General features: G+C 40.4%; 1 protein-coding gene across 4 annotated transcripts; it reads left to right on the top strand.

The window, feature by feature from the left end:
* Positions 1 to 4671: 4671 nt before the first annotated feature.
* Positions 4672 to 20442, top strand: rnpc3 (RNA binding region (RNP1, RRM) containing 3). Of its 4 annotated transcripts, none has more exons than XM_023325813.1 (16): positions 4672 to 4727; positions 6129 to 6288; positions 6369 to 6416; positions 6538 to 6647; positions 6780 to 6863; positions 8680 to 8791; positions 9422 to 9490; positions 10655 to 10797; positions 10938 to 11063; positions 11450 to 11592; positions 14585 to 14767; positions 16729 to 16823; positions 17146 to 17204; positions 18581 to 18713; positions 19950 to 20027; positions 20183 to 20442. In XM_023325813.1, the coding sequence occupies exons 2-15, from the start codon at positions 6136 to 6138 to the stop codon at positions 20016 to 20018; spliced, it is 1527 nt and encodes a 508-aa protein (XP_023181581.1). In that variant the 5' UTR covers positions 4672 to 4727; positions 6129 to 6135; the 3' UTR covers positions 20019 to 20027; positions 20183 to 20442. The 4 variants fall into 4 exon arrangements, with proteins under 4 accessions (XP_023181581.1, XP_023181580.1, XP_005803725.2 ...); XM_023325812.1 differs by having other exon boundaries at positions 14582 to 14767; positions 20379 to 20442; XM_005803668.2 differs by having other exon boundaries at positions 14582 to 14767.
* Positions 20443 to 24075: the final 3633 nt, after the last annotated feature.

The raw sequence follows: 24075 nt of genomic DNA, 5'->3' as shown, positions 1-24075 counted from the left end.
GACTTTATCTCTCCTCGTTGAGCACTGCTTAGACATTAGCACAAAACGTGCATTTAATTTCAGTCCGCCAAAGCTGCCTGTTTAATGCAAACTGACTGTGCGCATACGACAGGAGACATATAAAGAAAACCATGTGCTGTAAGTAATTTCTTTTTTGGAATCCAGCAATAACATTTATTGCATAATAACATAACGTGATGCATCTGTTGTCCACTTGAGAATAGGTTTAGCTTTTCAGTTCCTTAATTCATTGCACCTGTCGACAAGATCAACTGATTTAAGCACCATGTCTTGTCTGCTGTGGCTGACTGATAGATGATTGATTTCTTCAGCGATTTTGGAAACACCGACTGGATCTCTGGAACAGTATAGCCATTAATTTGACATTTGTTTACAATTCAAAAGTGTTGCTCATAGTGTTTGACAAAACCAGTATTTCTGAGGAGCTGGACTAGCCAGACGAATCCGTTGAGCAATACGTTTTCTTAAACACTGGACCACTATAAAGGCTGCTTTTATAGTGATCTGAAATGACATGCTGCTACTTATGGAACTCATTTTTTTTGTGTGTGGAGTGTAGTCAAATAAAAATTGGTTTTAAAAACATTGTAAAGTCATAAATTCAACCCAGTTTTTCAACGCATAATTCTGCCAGCACAATGGCGGCTTAATCCACGCTGTGTTTTTCCAAGACGTTTCCATGTGGGCTAATGGAAATCCATGCCATCCCAGCACAGAGGGGCCCCCATTCATTGCCTGTATCAAAGAGTCCATTTATAGCTCTGGAAAGCTGGACATGACCTGAGTTTTACTGTCTGAGGTGTATCAGCCTCCCATCAGCATTCAATCGGGGAAGTCCAGGGGTAATCCAGAGCTGATAGCGCTTGCGGGAGTCTTATTGGAGTACAGAGACTGTGGAGATTATTTAGTGTATTGGATTCAAATGCAGAAATGCAGCTACGACAGCCCTTAAGAGGCTTATTTTGCTCCTGAATACCACTATCTTGTTGACAGGTGCAATTAAACCACAATTTAAAAATTAAATAATGCCAGGTTGTTTATGGAGCGTGAGGTCAGTTGAGTCAAAAACCTTGGCAAACCACTTCAGTCCTTCACACAAAATCCAGACCCCAGATCTGTTGCCATCTGAGTAATGAACCCAATGACATCAACATGGAAGTTCTGTGCACTCACTCCAAACAGTTCAGGTCTTGAACCATCCAGAAGACCCTGAAGAGACAATCCACATTCTCAAAGAATCAGGGAATGTTGCTGCTTCTCTTGTTCAAAACTTGCATCTCTTTGAGGCCTTGGTCCAAAGGTCTTACTTAGGGCTGCCTGCTTAAAAATTGTGCAGTTTAAGAAAGCTGCTTTTCCTTTGTGCCAAAGGAGCTAGAGGGCTTACATTAGGCAAGCAAGGTCCACAGGGAGATATTCTAGAGTAGTAAAGCTGGTACCTACTGGGATACCTTTCAGATGGTTCTTTTGAGAAAACACTAAAAGTGCTACGTCTGACACCAGAAGCAAAATGATGCCAAGCACACAGTCACAACACAGGTTACTAAGCACCTCTTCTGTATTTTTGCTCAAATTATGATCACACCACTTCTTCTTTCGTCATACAGATAAATGTACATAACTGCGTAAGATTTACATAGCAGCACCCAAGACAACACACATTTGTTCATCACATGGCAAATGGTCTGTATTTGTGGAAAAAACTTTTATCTATTCCAGAAGACCCCAAGGTACTTCACACAACATTCAGTCATTCACACACTGAATGATGTGGTTTCTACCTTGAAGCCTCAGCTGCCCTGGGGCCGTGCACCGGCACCATGCGCCCCCTCTGACCACCACCAGCAGGCAAGGTGGGTGAAGTGTCTTGCCCAAAGACAAGTAGAGACATTTTAAAGCCAGTTCTTCCTTTTAAAGCTTAAAAAAATGGTCAAAATAAATCATTAAAAGCCTAAAAATGACCAACATTGGTTGATGTAAAAATTCTGACCGACTCTAACTGTCTCAAGATGAGAGCCTCATGGCAAACATCTCCTTCAGTGGCAGCTTTGCACTTTAGAATGTCTTGTTGACTGAAGCAGACGCCTTACTTGGAAGTTATTAGAACAGCTTGCTTACATGTAGAGGTACAAATGCATTAACAAACCTTAATCAAATTTTTTGGAATGTTTTTTTTTTTACATCTCTTTCATTAAAAGTCTTTTTATCTTTTTAACCATTCCAGCTGGAAACACCTTTAATCTACAAAAAACGACAGGGAACTAACTGGCTTTGTGTCTCCTCCGCTCTGTTAAACTTCATGTTTATTTCTGTGTAATATCTCATTCCTTTTACAATATAACATCACTTTTTACTGGTGAGCATCCCTCTCTGGGTGAGACCGGGGGAAGACGAGGAGGAGGGTCGAGTGCCCCCCGTTCCTCCCATCACCTGTGAAATTTCAGAGCCAGGCCGCGGTGAAAGAGGGCTTTGTGTCGCCCTGCGGAGGAATGCCCTCGCATTGCTCGTCTAAGAAAGAGCTTCATCTGGGCTGGAATTTGGAGGCATCTCGAGAACCGTAAGGGAGATTTTCCCCGGGGGGGTTGGGGAGGGTGTGAGGATCAAAAGACGACCATGGTTTTTGAGTGGACAGGAAAAGCAGAGCTTTTCTGTAACTGTTGCATTTAGATTTTGGTAATAATATCATCTAATATCTAAGTGCCAAGAAGCGGGCAATTTCTTCTAACTTTGGGGACGTCTTTATCTGTGTATCCAATGCATATATAAACTAATTATAATTGAATTCAACTGTAGCGGGCATGATTCAGTACTAATGAAATTGTTTACTTTAGCTCACTTAAGACTTCTAGCAACAAATTGTGGATGGATCCCGGTTGGATGAATGCTTCAGGTCATCGTACTGTATTTCTGCTGCAGAAACATTCATTATTTCAATATGGTTAGGGTGACATCTGCTGGGGGGGGAAGAGCATCGGTAGCTGGTTGTTCAGTGTAGAAATAGGACATTTTGAATAACAAAATATGAACATGACCTGAAACGGGTCTACATTTAGAATTAAAATATTTCCAATTGCTATATACGCCAAAGAATGTGACTTCCCTGCCCTTTTATTCAACATTCTTTTACGTAACAACCACAGCAGGCAGGTGACATTGGAAGTTATCTCGCATTTACAAGAAAACCGTGTGATGGTCACAACACAGCAAATGTATCAGAGTACCACACAAAGTACCATTTATTTGGCTGTTTTATTATACGAACCATAGTGGGTGGAAAGTGGGAGGTTGGGTGTAATGATCTTATGCACTGAGTCATTATTTGGCTTTGTTGGCACCAGATGGAGGAGAATGATGGAGAGAGAGGACGGATCAGTGATGGTTGTTCCACTGGAGAAGTGAAGATGTGAGGCTGGTGTTTGTGTCAAAAATTGTGGGCAATGACTTGGTGAATAAAATGACTGATTTGCTTCACTGCGTGAGAGGAATAAACATGGCAGTGGAAGCAGTGTAAGATATATTTTCAGCATATTGTCAAATTTGGTGACGGAGATAAGATCGGAGGACTTCCTTTTAATCTAACGGAAGCCTTTCCTAAAGTTAGGAAAATAATCAAGTGTTCACCAATCAAATGCTCTCTAAAGATTATTCAAATGTTAATTGATAGTGCAACATGGTGGGAGCTATCAAGGAATGTTCTCCATGGCCTCCTAAAGTTTATCTGAACCTCCATAGCTTAACCTTCACAGAATCTTAAAAAGAATGTTCCCAAAGTTTATGTGTAGGTATCAACGTTCCCCAATGTTCTCATTGGGGAACTTTCAGAAAACATTCCCTAACACTTCCCTCAACATTATCCGCAACTTTTACCATGGAACCGTTGGAGAACTTTCAAGAACAAACTCAACGTTTCCTGTAAACTACAACCTTCTCAATGTAGTCCCGAGAGATCCTCAAGAGAAGGTTTTATAATGGTTCAATGTAGGATGTCTGCACCTTTTACACCAAAACATTTGATCAAACTTATGGAACGAGTCCTTGGGGTTCCCTGAAGATCATTAATAATTTTTGTGGGAACTTTTCCCAAAGGGCTGCTGAAGGTCTATTACTTTTATGCTGTAACACCTACCAAAAATTCAGGAAGTGTTCCTTAAAAATTGATCTACAATGTTCACAATGTAAATTATTGGGAATCATCCCCAAAGGTTTGAATATAACTGTTAAAGAATGTCCAAAGAGTTTTGTTTCCCAATGAAAGTGTTTTCTAACCTTTTAAACATTCTTTAAAGTTTTCTGAGAGTCATTCTCAATACGGAAAGTGCAACTTTCTGAAACCTGCTGGGGAATGTTTCCAAAACGTTCACAACAACTTTCAACAATGGCTAACTGTTTATAATAAAAATTCTTGTGGAAGAGAAATTTCAGAGTTAAAACCAAAAAACATAAAACTGGATAACGTTTAAACAATAGCTACTATTTTTTTCCACCAGTGTACTGTTTTTGTAAGCTATAGTTCACTGGTTGAGAAAACATCTAAAAAAGACCGGGGGAAATTGTAAACTTGGTATAACAAATGTGATCACAAAGTTCGGCGTGAGAGACGTAGTGACTGCATTCTGCCACAGGGAGGCAGTATGTCTCTGAAATGCGCGTCGACTGGCGGAATGAAAAAGAAGAAGATTTTCCCGGAAGTCTGCTTGTAGCTTTAGGAGGCAAGTATGAAATCTGTTCAATGGAAATTACAATTCTTTGCGTTGTTAGAGCTCTTTTCTTAGCTGAATTCAGTCGTTTTTTTAACGGCGCCTTGTCGTTAAATAACCTTATAGAATAGGTTTATAAAAATACACTTTAAACCTGGTCGGTAGTAGCAGTAGCATTAAGCTAGTTTAACCTGAGAAGAGATTTCGTAAAGAGGAATGGCTTTTTCACCTTATATTGCTTATGGAGAATTCGTCTCTCTGTTTTCAATGCTACTGAATATACTCAACTACTTGGCATGCTTTGTTATTTAATTCGGGTTAGTTTATTACAAAGTTCTCTAAGAGAGAGGGTAATTTATAGATGTTCCTTACCCCTGTTCATAGGGCATAGCAGAGAAGTTGAGAGGAGTCTGAGCACTGAGCATTAACCTCTATTTCTTATGTTTTTGCTTTTTTTTGTCACGTTTAATTTTTACATTTTAATATTAGGGTAACATGCCCAGAGTAAGTAGGAGATGTCATTCTCCAGCTGTTTATTTCATTAAAGAGAAAAACATGTATACAAACCCAACCAGTTCCAATGTGAATTGGAGCCTCAACCTGAGTTTGTGCCACCAATGACTGCAACAGATGACATCATTTTCTGATAGAGAGCAGAATTGATGGTTGAGGTACAACACGTTTCTTCTCAAGTCCTGCAGAAGGAAGGACAGCTTCAGACATTCCTACTGCCACCTTTATGTTGGAGTGTCATGTTCTCTTGCTGGAATCCTGCTTGTTCTGTTTCATCTGGAATAAAACTAACGCTTTCCAAAACATTTACAAATTTTCAGCTCAGTCCATAAAACAAATTTCTAATAGTTTGAAAATCATTATGTTTTCTTTTTTTTTTTGGAAATGTGTTAACCTTCCTTGGAAATCTTTTAGGGATGCCATTTCCCCTCCCTCCTAGTTTGTCTTTCTCATTGTTGAGTCATGATCATGGACCTTAACTGAGGCCTGGTGTGCTTTTGAGGCTGCTGTGAGTTCTTTTATGAGTTTCTGGATGAATTATTTAAAGTTATTTTGGTTGACTAGTCACTCCAAATAAGGATCATCACGCTCCAAATCTTAGAAATGGTTTTTGTGACCCTTCCCAAGTTGAGTAATGTCTTGGTTTGGCAGTAAACTGGCAACTATGCCTCAACAGGCTGGCAGGGTGGCTTGCATAGTTATTTTCCCTAAAACAAACTAAAGCATTTGGTTGCATTTTCTATCTTTTCAGGTGACATTCTGCTATCGTAGATGATATTTCAATTCTACTTGTATTTGACAGTAAATTTGAAGTATGAGCCTAACTGAAAGTTAAGGCAGGTGTGAGTTATTCAGAGGTCTTTGTGGACCAACTTTTACGTTTTTTCGCCTTCTGCTTAGCAAGGAAATGGAGAAAAATGAAGACTCATCCAAAAGCAACGGCAGCAGAACGCTGCTTGTCCGCCACTTACCGGCTGAGCTCAATACGGACGAGAAGGAAGACCTCCTGACGTATTTTGGTGCCGAGTCGGTTCGAGTCTTTTCAAACCGGGGACGTTTGGTAGGTCTTTTGACCCCTTTGCATCCAAAAATCTGACTTTTATGTCCTTGATGAATTTATTTATTTTTCCTTTTTAACAGAAACATGCGGCTTTTGCGACATTTAAAAGTGAGAATATGGCAGCAAAAGTGAGTGTCTTGTGTCCAAAAACCACTAAATATTTTTTGCGTTGCATTTAAAGACGTAATTATGTTTTCTATGAGTTTGTGGTGCATGATGGTACTCACCCTCCCATCTTATTTCTTGTAGGCCCTCAGTAGGCTCCATCAGTTACAGATTCTGGACCAGACCCTTATTGTGGAGTTTGCGCAAGGCCAAGATAATTTAACAGTTTTAAAGGACCCCCCGGTGTCAGATGGGTATGGTTTTCTGTAGTACATCGCCCTCGCCTTCCCATTCAACATATCTTTTCCACTTTTTATTGTTGCACTGATTTCCTTTGTGAAGACTCTCGCAAGTTTTGGGTTTAATCTCTTCTCTTTTCTACACAGTCATGTCAAAGAAAAGCAGAAGACACAGGAGTTCAAACAGCCAAAAATCCCAATCATAGAGACTGGCGTTTCTCCTAACCTCGGGTAAGAAGGACTACATGACGTAAACAAAAGGGTTACTGAATTATTTTTGAGTTTCGACCACATCTTATGAGCTATAAAAGAAACTACATACTAGACCTTTTAGGGGGCCCTCCTTACCTGAAGTTTGTAAAGCCTGCAGCCTCCCCTCAAAACTACCTTGGACACTTCAGTGTGCTCGCATGACGTGATCCTTAACAGTTGTCAAGGTGTCATCAGTTCGCTCTGCAGAAACCGCCTGGAGGCGAGCCGACAGTGAACCTGGAAGAGAATCTGGGAGGCATATTTGGGAGCTGTCAGACGGCTTGTGTCCAATTAGATAGCCGGGCTGCCACTGAGCTCCTGACAGGCAGCCTGGCCTGCCAGTTGACGGGCCCAGGTGCTCTTTGATACCTCTCGCTACGGTAACAGCACACTCTCTCGTTGCTGCAACTTTTATCTTAAGCCAACTTCCAATTTTTTTTATTTTTTTTTTATCTTTTGCAACCTTAATGGTACCAGGGAGATTTCTTTCCATTATATCTCAAAGCTGCTTGCTGAAAAGTAAATGGAAATAGAATCACAATTCTCTTTACCCCTTTCCTAAAAGGTATAATATCTTTTGCATTGTGTTGTTTCAAAAATGATGGCGGGATGGAGGGAGTTCCTAAATCACACACAAATTAGGAACAAGAAATCCCAAATGTATGCAAAAATAAAAGTTTGTATAAATTAACCTGTATAAAATTCACAGGTTAATTTGCTGGTTCAACACGATTGACCAGATTAAAATGTAGAAATCCCATCTTTTCCCATTCAGTCAATGTGGCATAGCCAACTGCTACCAGGTTGCTCTGACAGCAACATTCTTTGGTGTGGAAGTTGTTACTAAGTAAATAATGCTCTTTTCAGTCCCTCCAGGGTGTTCCAATAAATATATATATTTTTTATTTATTGTTGTGGCATAACTTACTGATTTTGTGGCACTTTTCAAAAAGTTTTAAAAGCGTCATTTTTGCCAGAACTTGGTATTACTAAAAAAGTGGAAGTTTTGAGATATTTAATACTTAAAGTGTCCATAACAATTTCAAGTACCTTTGTGAAATGGCAACCTTAATTCAAATGAAGTCATGTTCTGAGGTGTTGTTAAAGTGGCAAAGAATAATTCCATTTTGGTCAGTCAAGTTAACATGAACTGTATACACAATATAAGCGAATCTACAGAACATCTCAAAATGTGATTTGCAAAAAAAGGACGCAAATGTTCCCCTTAAGTGTAACACTCACAAGATATAATTGCTTGAAGGCTAAAAACAACCATTATTTTTTGTCTCTAAACATATAACCGATAGCATTGCACGTCTGTATAAAAGTGCAGAGTTAGATTTATGGAAGCGAATTTCCGATCAGGCTTTTACGGGTCCATGCTGAGGTCTGATCTGCCGCCTTTCATTTTTTATTTATTTTTTTTCCCCAAGACCATAAACAGATTCTAACTCATCTGTGTAAATCTTAAATTCCCGTCTTCGAGGATCAGTGTCCTGCCACGTTTAGATGTCTCTCTGCTTCAGCACAGCTGGCTCTTAGTGTTACTACTTTCTTAGTGTTACTTCATCTACCAAAAATTGCATCATTGTCTTTGTTGATGCACTGGCAGACCCACAAGGCAACAAATGATCCGTAAGAAGAAAAAAAAAAAAAAACAGAAAAGAAAATCAGATTTTTCTCCTGATTCGACCTTCTAATCATCAGTTAGAACCAGTAGTAGTTGATCTCTGATTGGTGGATGACTCGTTATGCTTGGTGTTCACGTTCCCTCTCCTCTTTTCGAACCCTTTAGGATGAGATTTCATTCAAATCCCACGCTGAAATATTTATACCCACCGCCCTCCAACGGCGTCCTCACAAACATAACGCATGCCCTCATCGCTGTGCCAAAGTTTTACGTCCAAGTGAGTAAACACCGCCTCTCCTCCGATCCCTTTATTTTTCATCCAACAGCATGATATGCAGATGTGTAGCATCTCCATGTCTTTGTGCTGCATTATATTCCTTTCTGGAATCTGTGTTTTCCCCAAAACAAATGTGACGGAAACAAAAGGCATGCAGTCTCCAGATTCTGATTGTGAAATAGAAACATGAATCAGGAATAAGTGTGCCCGAGGTTTCTGAGCACCATCCAAGCTCTTACGGATCAAACGACAAGCGTTTGGCTTTTAAAACCCAATTCAGGGAGCAAGTATTAATAATAAACCGTAAGTGGGAAGCATGAGTTATGGGTTTAGCTTTTCCCTGGGAGCCGAGCTGCATCCCGTGTTGGCGTCTAGGTGGTGCTAGTGCGCCAGCCAAACGGCTCTGCTGCACCCCAGGTATCTCTCTTCTGCTTCAATCCCACCTTGATCCTCGTATTTGTATGCAGAAGTTCGTTGCATATCCAGTCTGTTTTACATACGGAGCCTGCGTTCCAGGCTGCCTGTTTGTGGAGCCGCAGTGTGTTTATGCAACCGGCTTGTGTTAGGATTCCTCACACACACATTCTGCTGTCCCTGTTTTAAATGCGTACATATCTCACGTCGAAACAGGTGCTTCATTTGATGAACAAGATGAATCTGCCATGCCCGTTTGGTCCCGTCACAGCAAGACCGCCCATGGTAAGATTCCGGACGTGGTTCCTGAATACAGAACTGGTGTAACTGGTTGTACTGGGTCTCGCAAAAGCATTGAAACACCTTGAACTCACCAGTTTGAGACAACAGGAGGTGGGCTTCCCATAAAATAATCTGCACATATCTGTCCAAGCAAATATGTTGCACATCTCCACTTCTTCCTCTGAATCTTGCATCATTAGAAAATATTTCCTTTGACCCTCACAAATGTGATACATTTATTAGGGATGGGCAATGTGGCCGTAAAGTTTTATCACAATATTTTGTGGTATTGTTGCGATAACAATAAAAGTGACTATAAGAATTACTTATTACTTTTGTTTTAGGTCATTGTTAGACTTGTGTAATTAGTGCCAGGTCTTTAACACATTAATTTAGATTACTTAATTACATAGGTTTTAACACATAAAAACACAATTTATAAAATTTCTATTTCTTTTACATACAAAGGTTCCAGGCGGAACCATATGTTCACTTGTTTCTGGTATGCCAATGAATCCGACGCACAAGTGACATCTGCAGACAACACATGGATGACAAAGGATGACTCTGTTGGCTCAGAGGGAGTTAATTTGTTCTTCAGAAAATGATCTGATGGGATGCTGGAAAATACTGTCATTGTGTGCAAAGTTTGCTAAAATAAGTTAGCCGTTTTTTGTAGCTACTCAAGCCTAAAATAGCATCTCAACGCTAAATATGATGCAGCAGCACAGACATTCCCAGCGCTAATTTCAGCATCCACAGAAGTATTTTTGTAAGAAGTTGTATAAATGATCAAGGGTTCCTGAAACACTTGAATGCTGAATGGCTATAGTAGCATTTGTGCCAATCTGATGGTTGAATAACCCAAAAAACAAGGTGTTTCAATGCTTTTGCGAGACCCAGTATAACCAGTTACACCAGTTCTGTTTACTGTTGAGCTCATATATTCAACAATTTAGCAGCAAAAGGGGGTTTCCTGACTTGAAAATGTTGCTTATTTTGCTGAAATAAGCAACTTGAAAGTGTTGCTTATGTTGAAAATATTGCTTATTTTGTCGATATACACTTTCCGATTAATTCAGTAGCCCTTGCAATTAACTCGACTAAACATTTGAATCGAGTTCCACCGCAACCTTTGATGCGTGATTTGTTTTGTGTTTGTCGCAGTTCGAGCTCTTGCCTCCTGCTCCACCCTTCCCCATGCCTCCTCCTCCACCCACTGACTACCCACCTTTACCAGAGGAGGAGATGGAGAGGTCCAGCGAGGAAGAGTCAGAATATGAAAGCGGGGATGAAGATGATAAAGAGAGGTGAGGAGAGGATGCAGGCATTGAATTAATATCCATAGCTGTTATTTCATTGTGTTTTTAGATGTGGATTGTCTTTTTTTTTTTATCTGTACATGTTAGTAATTTTTTTTTCCGCCCTTCCTCCCCTTGTTTTATTTGAGGATCGCACGTTTGATGGGTCTGGTCAACCAAGCGTGCAAGAGGCCCCTGAGACCAAAAACATCTTCAAAAAGGAAGAAGCCCAAGATCAAGGACCTGCTCTACGCTCCAAAACCAGACTCTCAGAGGTACGCGGCAAGCACTCAAGCATGTCACAGTCCTCAAACATGATTTATCCGGATACTGTATTCATGGCTCAGTTAAAGCACAGGGCAAATAAATAAAAAAACCCCTCTCCAGACGATCCGTCTTCCTCCTGGAGACGGCCCCGTGTGGCTCAGCGACTTGTCCTTGTTCCACATTCTCACACACCTGCGCACCGCCTCCCTCATGAACAGAGCGCAGAGTCTGCTTTCCGAATTATAAATACATCTCCTGGCCACGGGTTTATCCAACTGTGGAAGATCTCAGCTTTAGCAAAACACAAAAAAACAGCTAAAACCAACCATACATCATCCAGGTTTGCTGTATATTCAGTTTTCTCTCTGCCTCTCTCCGATCCTGTTGGCCTCAGTGCTCCGGTGCTGCAGCCCTCCGACGTGTTTGAGAGCCCGAACCCCGCCGGGCCCAGGAAAATCGAGTTCCACATTTCGGTGCCAGAGGCGGCAGCCGCCGTGGAGGGAAGCGGCCTCGCCCGAGCCGATGTCGAAGTCGAAGGTAGGACTTTTTGACCCCCGAGCTTCACGTGGGTTAAAGAAAAAAAAACAACCCAACACTGATTATGGTTGGAATTAACAGGAAAGTAAAGTTTGGTGACCTAGAGGGAAATTCAATATCCAGAGAGATTGAGTTTACTTTTACAACCAAGGAATTCACTTCATTAAAGTTGGGAGTCCTTGCATTTACCCTGAAATGAGACTGGTGAATTATTTATAGTTGTAGAAATGAGTGTGCAGTTCTAAAGGACAAACAGAGAATAGAATAAAGTGGAGGTGTTTGAGGAAAAGTACAGTGTCTTGAAAAAGTTTTTAAGGGGTGCAGTGTTATGTAAAGTTGATATTTATTTTAGCTTTACATCACGTTATAATGTTACTTCCTCACCAAAAACATAGCTGGAGTGTTGCTTTGATTCTTTCATGCATGTTTGAGAAATCCCTTAATCTCCCGTGGCAACCATTCGGCTGTGCAAAACGCCATGGTGGACGTAGCAACGCTTTGGAGAAGTTCCTCCTCTGAGCTGCAGTTTCCAAGCTTATGAGTTGCCTCCACCACGGCTCCCGACCTCAGCTCCTTCAGACTAGCCAGCAGCAAATTAGCAAACGCCTGGTGGAGCTGCGCATCAGCTGAGCTCATTGTGCGAGCTACTTCTCAGTGCAATGCAGCTAAAATGTTATTAAAGTGTTAATAGAGGAGCGATGTTGTGATGACTTCCTGAAGGCGGAGTTTCAGAAAGAGCAGGAGTATCTTAAAGAGACAGAGGCCCAATTTCAAGGCCTTAAATAACGAAATCAAATTTCTTTTAAGTCCCATGTGATATATACAACTGAAGGTACTATAATTACTTGATTATGCTACAAACTGGCACTGTGTAAAGGAAATTCATAATACTGTCTCTTTAAACCCTATAACTATGGTATTACAATCACAAACACCAGATTATTTTATTGCGCTTTTCATGAAAGGCGAATAAAAAGTTGAACTAAGTCTAGGTAGGTTTTTTTTTTTAAATGTAGCCATCTTTCTGTCCTTCCTCACATGTCCCCTTCATTACTCACTTCTTTTTTCTCTTCAATAATATGAACATTATTGACTGAGAACTCTCGTCAACTAACTAGAAATGATTGATAATTTGAATAATGCGCAGCAGCCCTGTTTAAACTGAATGCTGCGCTTTAACTGTCTCAGTTTTGTGAGTAACCATGCTCACGGCCTGGAGAAACGCAGCGTCTTGTGATCAAACCTGTCTTGCAGATCGCTTCACTTGCTCAAGTCAAAAGCTCATAAAGACTCTGGCCTCTCATCAGTGGAGGAGAGAGAGCGAGGCTCCAGCTTCTCTTCCGTGTTTTTTTTTTTTTTTTTTTATCACAACGAGCCAAGAGATGATTTGTCGGCCCTGTTGACACAAGTTCAAGCCCCGACTAGAAGTGGAGTCGGAGCCGAGTGTTACACGGCAGCGCTTCAAAGCAGAAAGTTGCAGCAGAAAGGTTTTTTTTTTTTTTTTTTTTTTTTTTAAAGCTATTATCTACGTGAACAAACAAACGCCTTTGAGGACACAGTCTGTGCCTCCTGTCATCTCCGGGGTTCCCTGCTTGCCTTATCTCCTCTGTCCTTGGCTTTAGCTTCACTCCTGAAAAAGTAAAACAGATCTCAAAGTCGTGTACAAAGGATTTCCTAGAGGCAGGGGAAAGATAAACTCTGACAGGTGGCTTTTCTTCTTCTTCTTGGATTAGTCTTGTTTTGGCGGACGGGGCGAGGGAGGGCTGATAAACAAGCTGTTTAAATAAAAAAAAGGGGGGGGGGGGAGGTGGGCGACCGATAAGAAGGACTGTAAGTTCGGAAACGGCAATCTAGTGTTTATCAGAAAAGCTCCACGGCATTCTGCGCCTCAACACTCGCACACATACATCTCATTGATATGACAAACCATTTCCCCCCCTTTCTGTGGATTTGGACAGGCTCACTGCTCTTTTCCATCTGCAGCAAGTGCGCGCATTCACGCACTGCTGAAAGGATTTATCCCCGCTACCTTCTTTCAAGAAAAAAAAAACATCTACTACTTCTTTCAGTTTTCCAATTATTGTTAATTTCTCACTTTAAAAAAAAAAAAAAACGATTATACTACAACCACAGCGAGTAGAGGAATTATTTGTTTGCAAACACAAACTTTCACTGGTTGCCATGGTTACCCACATCTTATCTTCCTGCTTTAACATTAGCTAGCATGTTGTCGGTGCACTACAACTATTCATCATGCAGTGATAAAATATGGTATGTTACAAATGGACATTAGTCAGTGTTTGGGTCATAAAGGATACGTCTTTATGACCCAAACGCATTACAATGCAGGTGAGTGCATAAATGATGGGAAAAAATAGAGAACAATAGAATTGAATATCCTTTATTTATTCACAAGGGGAAATTGTTTATTTGTTGAAAAGCTTGGATTTGGACTCCATCCAAAGTGTTAAATATTAGTACAAATATAACCATAAGTGATATAAAATTTCTAAAAAAAAAAATGTGACATTGTAGATGATTCTAATATGACTAAAACCAGGAATTTTGAAGCAATTTTGTTCACGCTGAGATGCATCAAGTCCCTCTTAAATTAAGACAAGCGTATCCATGGTGACCAAGGGTGCAGGCGTTAAACCTTTCAATTTTCATAAATAAACGGAATTCATATTTATCTTGCAAAGATAAATGATCATTTATACCTCCTTTGTCCACAAACAGTCATTTTGACTGCAGGGAATTTTGCTCTGTTCTTTCTCAGTTTTGCTTCCCAGGCAAAATTAATAGGTGATCGTTTTTAAAGAGTATAGTTTAATAGTTTAAGTAGTCCGAATAATATGATCTTGCTTTCTTTCTGCAGGTGACATGCGCAGTACAGTGGGTGCAGACGCAGCGTGACGTCGACTGATAATCACTCTCTGTCACTGTCTGAAAACACAGAACTGATTGACGGGGGTTTTTCCTCTCTTAGCAGATGAGAGCAAGAGCGCCCCCAGCAGCAGCTCTCAGGAAGTGACGGTGACTGAAGGTTTTGGGAAGCTCTACCCCAGCGCCCAGACCAACCAGCAGCAGGACGAGCGCAGCGACGACGAAGAGGATCTGGTGTCAGACGTCATCTCCAGGAAGGAGCTGGAGAAAGGCCGGCTGTCCAGAGACGGTAAGTAGTTACCGAATAATCCACGGAACGTTTTCACATTATGGATGCAAACTTTGCTGTACAGTTGAGACCAGATGTTTACTTAAAGTGCATAAAAAAAATACACATTTACCAGTCATTTTTTTCTGTCTTTTTCTGAAGTAAAAATATTGTGAAAATCAGACCAAACTTCTCTTGTTTTTGGTTGCCACAATAATAAGAAAAATAATATGTCAGAGACTCATTTATTGTTTTCGCCAAGATCAGAAGTTTACATACATTTCCTACTATTTACTAGCTTTTCCTTTGAACTGTCTGACTTAGGTCAAACATTTGTAGGTTTCCATCGTCAATCTTCTTAACAGTTTGTTGGAGTTCTGGTACCTGTATTGTCTTTTTGAAAGACCAATCTGTTGTCCAAGCTTTAACTTCCTGTCTGATGTCTTCATATGTTGCTTCAATATGTTCTTTCCTCATGTTGCCATCTATTTCATAAAGCGCACCAGTGCCTCCTGCAGCAAGCAGCCCCACAACTAGGTCTGTCACAATAACAAGTTTTGCTTTCCGATAAATTGTCCCCGTAGTTATTGCAGCAATCAATAATATTGTTGTTTTCAGACCATTCTCAAGTAATATAATGCTCATTGCCAAGTCGTTATTGTAAAAAAAAAAACCCAAAAAAGTTACTAATTCACCTGGGTAAATAAAAGGAAAACATTTTCAAAGATCAATAAACTTTGAAATAAATAAGCAAAACAACATATAAAATGAATTACGAATGATCTGTAAACAAAATTATCCGTCAATAAAAGGATAATTTAGGATTGATTGATTGAGACAGGCCTACCCTTAACATGACGCTTCCGCGCCCGTACTTCATAGTTGGGATGGTACAAGCATCCCAGTTTTTCCACCAATTGTAGTGATGGTCATTATGGCCAAACAGTCACGCTTAAACTTAATCAGACAACTGGTTCTTACAAACTGCATTTTGGCTTTTTATCGTTCTTTTGAAGTAACGGCTTCTTCCTTGCTGAGTGGCTTTTCAGCCCATGGCGGTACAACGCAGAACCCGTGTTCTGCCGACATTCCCGTCGTGTCTATACTTGAGTTAGAATTGTTTGAGCAAACGAACGCGACATCTTCAAGCATCTGGAAAATCCTCCCAAGCATGAACCAGACTCGGGAACAAATACAGTTGTATAATATTCTTCCGGTGAAATGCAAAAACGTGGAAACATAGCGCAGTGAGTTTAATTTTCAGCCGAACTCATGGGCAACACCATTGATGAGAGACAAAGAACAAACAGCCTTGAAAATTCTGTAAAGTCAACAAACATTAAAACACCTCGGAGGGACGCGTTTCGACTCGCGTACGTGCTCCCCATGACAACATTCCTCCTTTCGTGTAGGTATTGCAGAACAGCTGTATCACTTTAATTTCCTCCTCGCACACTTCTGTCTAGAGGTGATGCAACAAGCGCAGGATGCCGTAGTTCATTTGAAATGCATATTAGAATAAACCGGGAGTTATTCGGATAGACGTCACGGCTAAACAGAAAAAAGAAAAGAAGAAATAATTGTGTAATTGCAAACTGTGGGAAAGTCAAACCTGAAACCAGAGACTAGATGAATTCCTCAATGAAGGAGGAGCTGCTGGTGAAAGTTTAACCTCAGCTTGAACTTTTTTTTTTACCCCAAAGGTCTAAGATTTTTATTTGCATTTGATGCAAGATGCTTATTGTGAACGTCGTTTAACAAACGGTGGGTACAAATCGACAAAGCGTCACCTGTGTTGAAACATTGTATTTGGAAAACATTTCCAGAAAAGGTGACGAATGAAATCAGCCGAACCTCCAATGGATTCAGACACTGGAGCACAGAAATGGCTCTCTCTACCTGTGTTGTTTTTTTTTTTTATAACTTTTTTATTCCTCTCACATCAATTTCTTTCCTCACTCTCTCCCCTCTTTTTAAAACAGAGATAAAAAGGATGTCTGTTTTTAAAAATTATGAAGCCGGCGAGCCGACTTGCAGACTGTACGTGAAAAACATCGCAAAGCAGGTGGAGGAGAAGGTAGGTCCAGCTGTTGCACGTGACCCACTTTCATCCATCCTTCCTGATCTGTTTTTTGTTTGTGTTTTGTCCCAAACACTCACCTGTATCAGCACAGGATTCTTTCTTCAACTCTTCCACTTTTATCAGAGTCAAACTGTAAATCTGAATCTGTGTTTCATGTGGAGTAACGTATAACTTAAAGGATTTAAATAAGGATTTATGTTGTTACAAATGCAAACCTGAAAAGTGTGGCCTGCTTCTTTATTAATTGTTGTTTTTAATGTGACAAAAGGACAAAAGAAATTTCATGGTTTCATTAATTATCTTTGATGTGTTCCAGGACCTGAGGTACATTTATGGGCGATACATTAAGCCGTCGTCAGAAGCTGAGAGAAACATGTACGTAAACAGAAATCTTGTTTAACTTTGCGTCGCATTTTTCTCCTGTTTTTGGGCTATTTTTGGCCCCAGCAATTATTCCGCTCCTCCCGAGAGCTTCCAGTAATTTGTGCTGACTGTGCCTGGCATTTTTTAATAAGTATCCACACTAATACTGAGATCATGAGGGACATTAAGATGCTGGTGCATCAGCACTCCCTCAAATAGGCCTGGGCCAGACTCCTGTGAGAGACAGGAAAGAGAGAATCTCTGCCTGGGGCTCCGGCTGGCCTTTACCCACCTGTGGCTTCATCTTCTCTGTATGTTTCGTTTAGTATGGAAGACCAAACACGGCAATAAATAAATCATTAAATAATTACCGACAGGTGTAGCCGCATTTTGTAATCTTTCAACAAAAAAAAAAAAACTGAATTATATCATTAACTAAAAATTTCATTGTTCCTTTGTTACTGTGTTTGATTAAATAATTTAAAATTTGGCTCTTTACATGGACTCTGCTTGGCTAAACTGCACAGCTAGTTAGCTTGCAAACCCCTCTTTGCAACAGAATTGTTGACACTGGTTTGTCCTTTAAAAACGCTCTAAATTCACAATTAAATGACTAAATTACTTAACTTGTGAATAAGTAGCTAAATATTTAAATAAAGATACAGTTGATCTTTGAAAATTGTCACCTTCCTGAAATAATGGCCTAAGTCATTTTCTTTAACCAAATCTTTTGCCTAAAATATCTTTTGGCAAAAAATGACCTAGGCTTTGATCTTTAGTAAGGTAACAATATCCTGGTTTTAATTTTCTCTTTTACTTGATTTTACTTGCTTCCTTTAAATTTTTTTTTTTTAATTGAGTATTTTTGGGTGTTGTTTTTTTTTTTTTTTTTGACACTTTTGACCCTCTGCATATTGCATCAATATTTAATTTGGGAGAGCGCAGTCTGCAGTCATCTGTTCTGACAGAAATGATCCAAAATATGATGCTTCCTGAAGCAGATGGGCCACAGTGTTGCTGCAGAGTGCTTATTTTATCGAAGGTTGTTGTCATCTGTGCTGTCCAGGAAGTGGTGGATGTGTTTTATGAACTGCTTCCAGAGGGAAAAAAAGGCTTTACGGACACATGCCCATCAGCGGCAGATCCTGCCCCGAATGCCGAATAAACTTTTAAAGCCTCCTGTTGCTTGTCTTCGGCAAAAATCAATTGGCGGGATTTAGAGCCCGCAGGTCGTTGGGCTTTGCCGACCCATTCGGTTTTATGTGCTCACAGGAGCAGATAACGTTTCCCCGTGTCACGCCGAACGGAGCGCGGTGTAGCGTTTGAGCCGGACGGGCCACGGGCGTACGGCGTTAATGATGTGTCCCCGCTTTTTCTTTGCTCCCCAGGTTCGACGTCGTGTTAATGAAGGAGGGGCGGATGAAAGGGCAGGCCTTCATAGGACTCCCGAACGAGCGCAGCGCCGAAAAAGCCCTGCGGGAAACCAACGGCTTCGTTCTCCACGACAAACCCCTCGTCGTCGTATCCTTTTATGCCCCACCCCCTCCTCTCCCCGCTCTCCTTTTCACTGGATGAAACGAGAACAAGGCTTTTAAAAGGAGGGTAACTGCAGACTTTGTTGGGGTTTAATTAACTTTTGCTGTGAAGGCACCCAAACATGCCAAGATGTAAAGTTGGGTTTGGTTTGAAAATGTTTGTTTGCAGTCCAAATCAGGACCTTTTTTCCAACATCACTGATTGAAAAAATAAGCAAGCCAGAACACATTTTACCTGTGACTAAAATAAAAAGAAAACCGTTAATCATAGGCAGGGTGTGTATTAAAGCGATGCAGGAAACAGGCGAAGTAGTTTTGGTTTATTAAGTGAATCCTCCCCTCCACAGATGTTTTGTTGGCTGTGCCCCTCAGTGCTTTCAGGAGGATGAGGACTAATTTCTGGCAGCTTTGAACCACCACCTGCTCTTCCTTCTTTCTCTAAGCTAATTATGCATCAACTTTTGAACCTGTCACAGGGAGCAAGGCTTCTGATTTTGACGCTGTTTTAATGTGCATTTCGCAGCGAGTTAGCTTGAAGACAGCATTGTTATGTGCTCAGCTTAGAATTTAACATGCTGCATCTGAAAACGGCGCTGTTAGAACTCGATAGCACGGCTGACATTGTTTTTGCTTTGCTGCTGAATTTATTTAAAGAAAGCACAAGCAGTGAACCAGTATAAATTCATAGTTTGTTAAAGGCTTGCCCGGCAACTAACCACTCAGTCTGCTAGAAAAAAAACCCAACCTTCCTGATGTTTTGGCAGATTAAAACAGGAGGTTTATCATCGGTGAAAATCTTTTGATAAATCACATCCACGCTTTTTATTTAACCTATCATCAAGGTGGCAGCTTTATTAATCCGTGCTATTTTCGAAGCTGTCGCAGCTCAACCGAAGCAGTTAGGAAAAAAAAAACAAAAACAAGGCGCCCAGTCTCTCATAAGGTCAGTTTTGGCCAGTGGTCTGCTGACCTTCCGAGGAAACAGCTGCGACCTTTCCTCAAATGAAATTTATACGAGGCAGAGAGCGTCGCTAGGGAAAAACGCTCAGAGCTGCATCGTGCAGAGCTTCGGCTAGAACCTGACGAGTTCTGTGTCCCGTACGAAAAACAGACCTGCTCCTGGACAGCAACTGCTTGGTACGCTTAGAAACGGAGGTTGCTTTTCAGCGAAGCCGCGTAACTCTGAAAACCACTAAGAGCACCTTAACTATAAAACTCCTAGCAATTCGCGAGATCCGCAAGACCGAAACCAGACAGCACAAACAGCAAGAAGGGCCCAAAGCAGCGGTGAAACCAGCAGGTGAGAAACTCTCCAAAGCCTTTGAACTCTTATTTTTTTTCTTTTTCTCAGGAGAACAATCGCTCACATATCCCCATTATGCACCCATCTGTTTGTGTAGCACAAAACGTGTCATTGAAATACTTACAGTTGTGTTTACACTTTATCTATTTAAGATACCAAGGCTGGAAAACCATTTGTATCCTTATGTTGTCATATCCTTTGGAGGAGCAAAACCTCTGCATTTTAATTACAGTCACTATCGTACAGATAAAGCTTGAAACTTGTCTTGTAGTTTGCTGAGCATTATTTTCTTTCTTGCTTTTTTGTTTGTTTATTCCTACTGATTATTTTCCTTGTTTGACTGAATAGGTGCTGGTCATCAGAGGCTGTCTTCTTCTTTTCTCACATTAATAAAGAGAAAATATTTTCTGAGTGTCTGCTGTCAGGTTTTTTTCATTTTTGATTATCGCCTCAGAGACACATGTCAGCCAAAAGCATCATTAGTCCCAAAACTTAAAGTCTTGTCAGGCGAGTAAATGCAGAGTGGGGAAAAGGTATGCGAGATCTAAACGGGGCTCAGCAGCAGATGGTAGGCTGTCAAAACAGTGTGTGGAGGGGGAAAAAAAAGGAAGAGAAAAGAAAAGCACTCCCGAATAGACGGCAAGCAAAACAAGCAGACTGCAGTCTGTTTGGAAATTGTTGGGACTTGATAAGCTTCCCTTTACAGTCCTTGGCCCCATTTCTCTGATTACAGAGCACAGATTTGGACAAATAAAACCACAGGTGTGCCGTTTCTTGCAAATGCATTCATACCGGATGAAATTTGTCACATTTCGACACTTGTTGTTGACCTCGAACTCCGATGTAATTCAATTAGGATTTTACGTCTGCAATTATGCACACTAACTTTTGCAAAATTGTGACGTTGAAAGACTTTTCAGGACCGGGTTTTGCTGCATTATAGCTGGAGGTGTCTCTCAGCTAGATTGAATGGAGGGGATCTATGAACGTGAGCTTTCAAATCTTGATACAGACCCTGAATTGGTTTAGGTCTGGACTTTGACTGGGCCATTGAAACACATTTCCTTGCCTTGAGCTAATTTGTTTTACATTTATTTGTATGTTTACCTCTTTCCTTTTATCAATTCCTTTTTGTCTTTGAGGTCTTGTTTTCTCATTTAAACAAGTAGATCAACTGGAAGTAAAAGAAGGTCCAAGATGTTTTGCATATGTCCATAATCTTGATTATTATTATTATTATTTTTTTTTGTATTAATCTTTGTAAAGTACATGCTGTTGGTTGATGATATGTAGACTGGGAACAGAGGGAGTCTCCAAAATGTAATGCATCTACTTAGTCTGAAAAATATATACATTAGGATTTTACCAGCCATTGGCCTTAGGTGTAACAGTGACATTTATTTTGATCCTCTAAATTTTGTTTCGGTGGTTATTGTGCCAAATTTATCCGTTCTATTTGTTTGTTCTTTGTAGTGCACTAAACACATAAAGCAAGCTGAGAAAAGCTAATTAATTGGCCAGGCTATCTACAACTGTCAGCTGCTTATAGATGAGAAACTGCTTTGTTGCTGAAATGTGTTATTTGAATCAAATTGGCTCCATTCTCCTTTCCTCTGGCCTTTCATTAAAGGGGAGGTATTGTGTGTTTTGCCACTGCCATTTTTGCAGCGCGACCAAGTAACTATGCTGACTTTTAATCGAAGGCCTTGAAATTCGCCCTGTGTCTCTTTAAAAACTCCCCGCCCTTCAGGAAGTCAACACCACATTCCTGCTCTATTAATCCTTTAACAGCGTTTTTAGCAGCACTTCACTGACTCATACAACGAGCTTGGCAGATGCGCCGTTCCACCAGGTGTTCGCTAATTGCTGCTGGTGAGTAGAAAGGGCTACTAGTGAGGCGGAAGCTCCGAGGACGAACTGCACCTGAAGGCGGCCCCTCGGTCCACAGAGGCTTTTTGTTTTCTTTCTTCTTCTTTTGCACAGCTGAATGGTTGCGGGAACATGCATGAACAATCGAAGCTGCACCCCAGGTATGTTTTTTGATAAGGGAATAACATAACATGAAGTAAAAGAAGAAAAGTTGACTTTACACAACACTGCCCCTTTAAATGAAACTCGATATGACAAAAACATGAGCCGACAATAAATGTTAAAGCTATATATTTGATGATATATTTACAGGTGGTATAAGAAACTCAATTTAGGACTAATTAATTTTGTTAACTGCTATTTAACGTCACTAAGTAGGCAACTATCCTGACCCCACTAGGGACAAATAACTTTTTAAAATCTGTATATCTCTATATACTTATATATATATATATACATTCTCAGTTGTAAAACTTTTTACGCTATATGTCTAGTTATTGTACATCTATTTATTAATTGTTTAGGATAATTTTAGTTAGACTGTGTCTTTTATTGTTACTCAATGTTAGTAACGCCCTGTCTTGTATCACTGTGGGATAGTGAGAAACGTCATTTCGATTCCCTTGTATGTCTGGACATGTAAGAGGAATTGACAATAAAGCTGATTGATTGATTGATTGACAAGGGTGTTAGAAAATGGATGGATGGAAGTAGGCGACTGTGGTTTAAATTTTACTAATCATTTGTTGACTTTAAATGAGTTGTTTGATTTAAAGTAGAAAAACAATTTCAAAACGAGGCTTATGAGAGCTTAAAAAAAAAATAAAAAAATCAAAGTACGGAACAGTTTTGTGGAACTTTATTTTGTATCCATTTTTAATGTCTCATTCAGCGCCGTTCATTAGGTCCCAGCCCCGGCTGTGAGCTCAGCCCGCCTCCGGTTCAAACCCAGACACTCTTGGCCTTATCAATCACATGTGCTCGTCTGCTCCGACCCCGCAGCTCATTCCTCAACGCCACCGTCAGGGGAGAAGTTCCCATCTGTGCCCTACTTTGCCCGCCATCCCAACGATGACAAATGTGGCCCCCCGCCGTGGAAATATTGAGAGTTACCAGGACATTTATCAGGTGGCGTTTGAGCAATATGAAAGATAACCTTTTGTAAGTGGACGCAGATAAAGATGTATGCTCTTGCCTTGGCTTTTGCGCGGGCTTCATTTCAGCCCAATACCGCCACTCAGCCCAGGAGTAATATCACGGTGATGTGTTTCGTGTTTCGGATTCAACCAGGTGTGCAGTCTGTTAGCCAGGCGGACTCTAGCTGTTGGAACTGCTGAATACATATGCTCACTTTTTCAGGTCTTTTTTTTTTTTTTCAAATAAATATCAGCCTTCAGTTTTCATATTGCTTACTACTTTTTTTTTTTTTTTTGGTGAAAGCTGAGTGACATGTTTACTAAACCGGAGACATCAACGAGCCTGAGGCCAAAAGTCTTCTCATGATACTCCTGAAGACACCGTTTGTGTCTTTCTCAACCCATGGGGAGGGTTCTTCTGGGAAATGAAGATTTTAAGAAATAACTTTCTAAGTTTTGCAATTTCACTGCTGATATATATATATATATATTTAAAGCACTCAGGGCATTGTGTCACAACACTGTACACCACAACTCATTTAAAGGGTTTTAATATAAGTAAGATTCTCTTACACAAAGAAAATGATAAAAATAAAGCTCAACAAACCCAAGTCACCTCCAGAACTGAAGAACGTGGGTTATTATCCCGATTGGATAAATGGGGATTGATTGAATTGTTTTGCTTTTAAAATGTCGTCGATCAAAATTGGCTAATTTCCTGATGACCAGTTCTGACCGGTGATCGGGAGGTTAAAACTGAATGAAAACAAAGTTAGGAAAACACTCAAAGAAAGCGAATGAATTTAAACTATCAGGTAAAAAAAAAAAGCAAATAAATAAATCCCAGCAAATGTTAAAATATTGCAGAAAAGTTAACGTAGTTTGCATCTTTTGTGCTTTTAAATCCCACCGGAGCAGTGCTGTTGCGACATCTCACTTGGCATATTTCCAAACAAACAAAAAAAACCTTGATTTCTGCAAATGCTAGTAATTTGACCAACCATCTGCACAGTTCCTTATGATAGTAGGAAAGCATTAAA

Source organism: Xiphophorus maculatus, chromosome 21 (assembly GCF_002775205.1).
Source record: "Xiphophorus maculatus strain JP 163 A chromosome 21, X_maculatus-5.0-male, whole genome shotgun sequence".
Lineage (NCBI taxonomy): Eukaryota > Metazoa > Chordata > Actinopteri > Cyprinodontiformes > Poeciliidae > Xiphophorus > Xiphophorus maculatus.
Note: the sequence above shows the minus strand (reverse complement) of the source record. Positions and strands in the feature narration are given on the sequence as shown.

What these genes read in the sequence shown, in the direction of transcription:
- rnpc3 (XM_023325812.1), top strand. Translation starts at nt 6,136, where the DNA reads ATGGAGAAAAATGAAGACTCATCCAAAAGCAACGGCAGCAGAACGCTG. An exon ending in TCACAGCAAGACCGCCCATG is followed by an intron (nt 9,491 to 10,654) that starts GTAAGATTCCGG and finishes TGTTTGTCGCAG; the next exon opens with TTCGAGCTCTTGCCTCCTGC. An exon ending in GATGAAGATGATAAAGAGAG is followed by an intron (nt 10,798 to 10,937) that starts GTGAGGAGAGGA and finishes GTTTTATTTGAG; the next exon opens with GATCGCACGTTTGATGGGTC.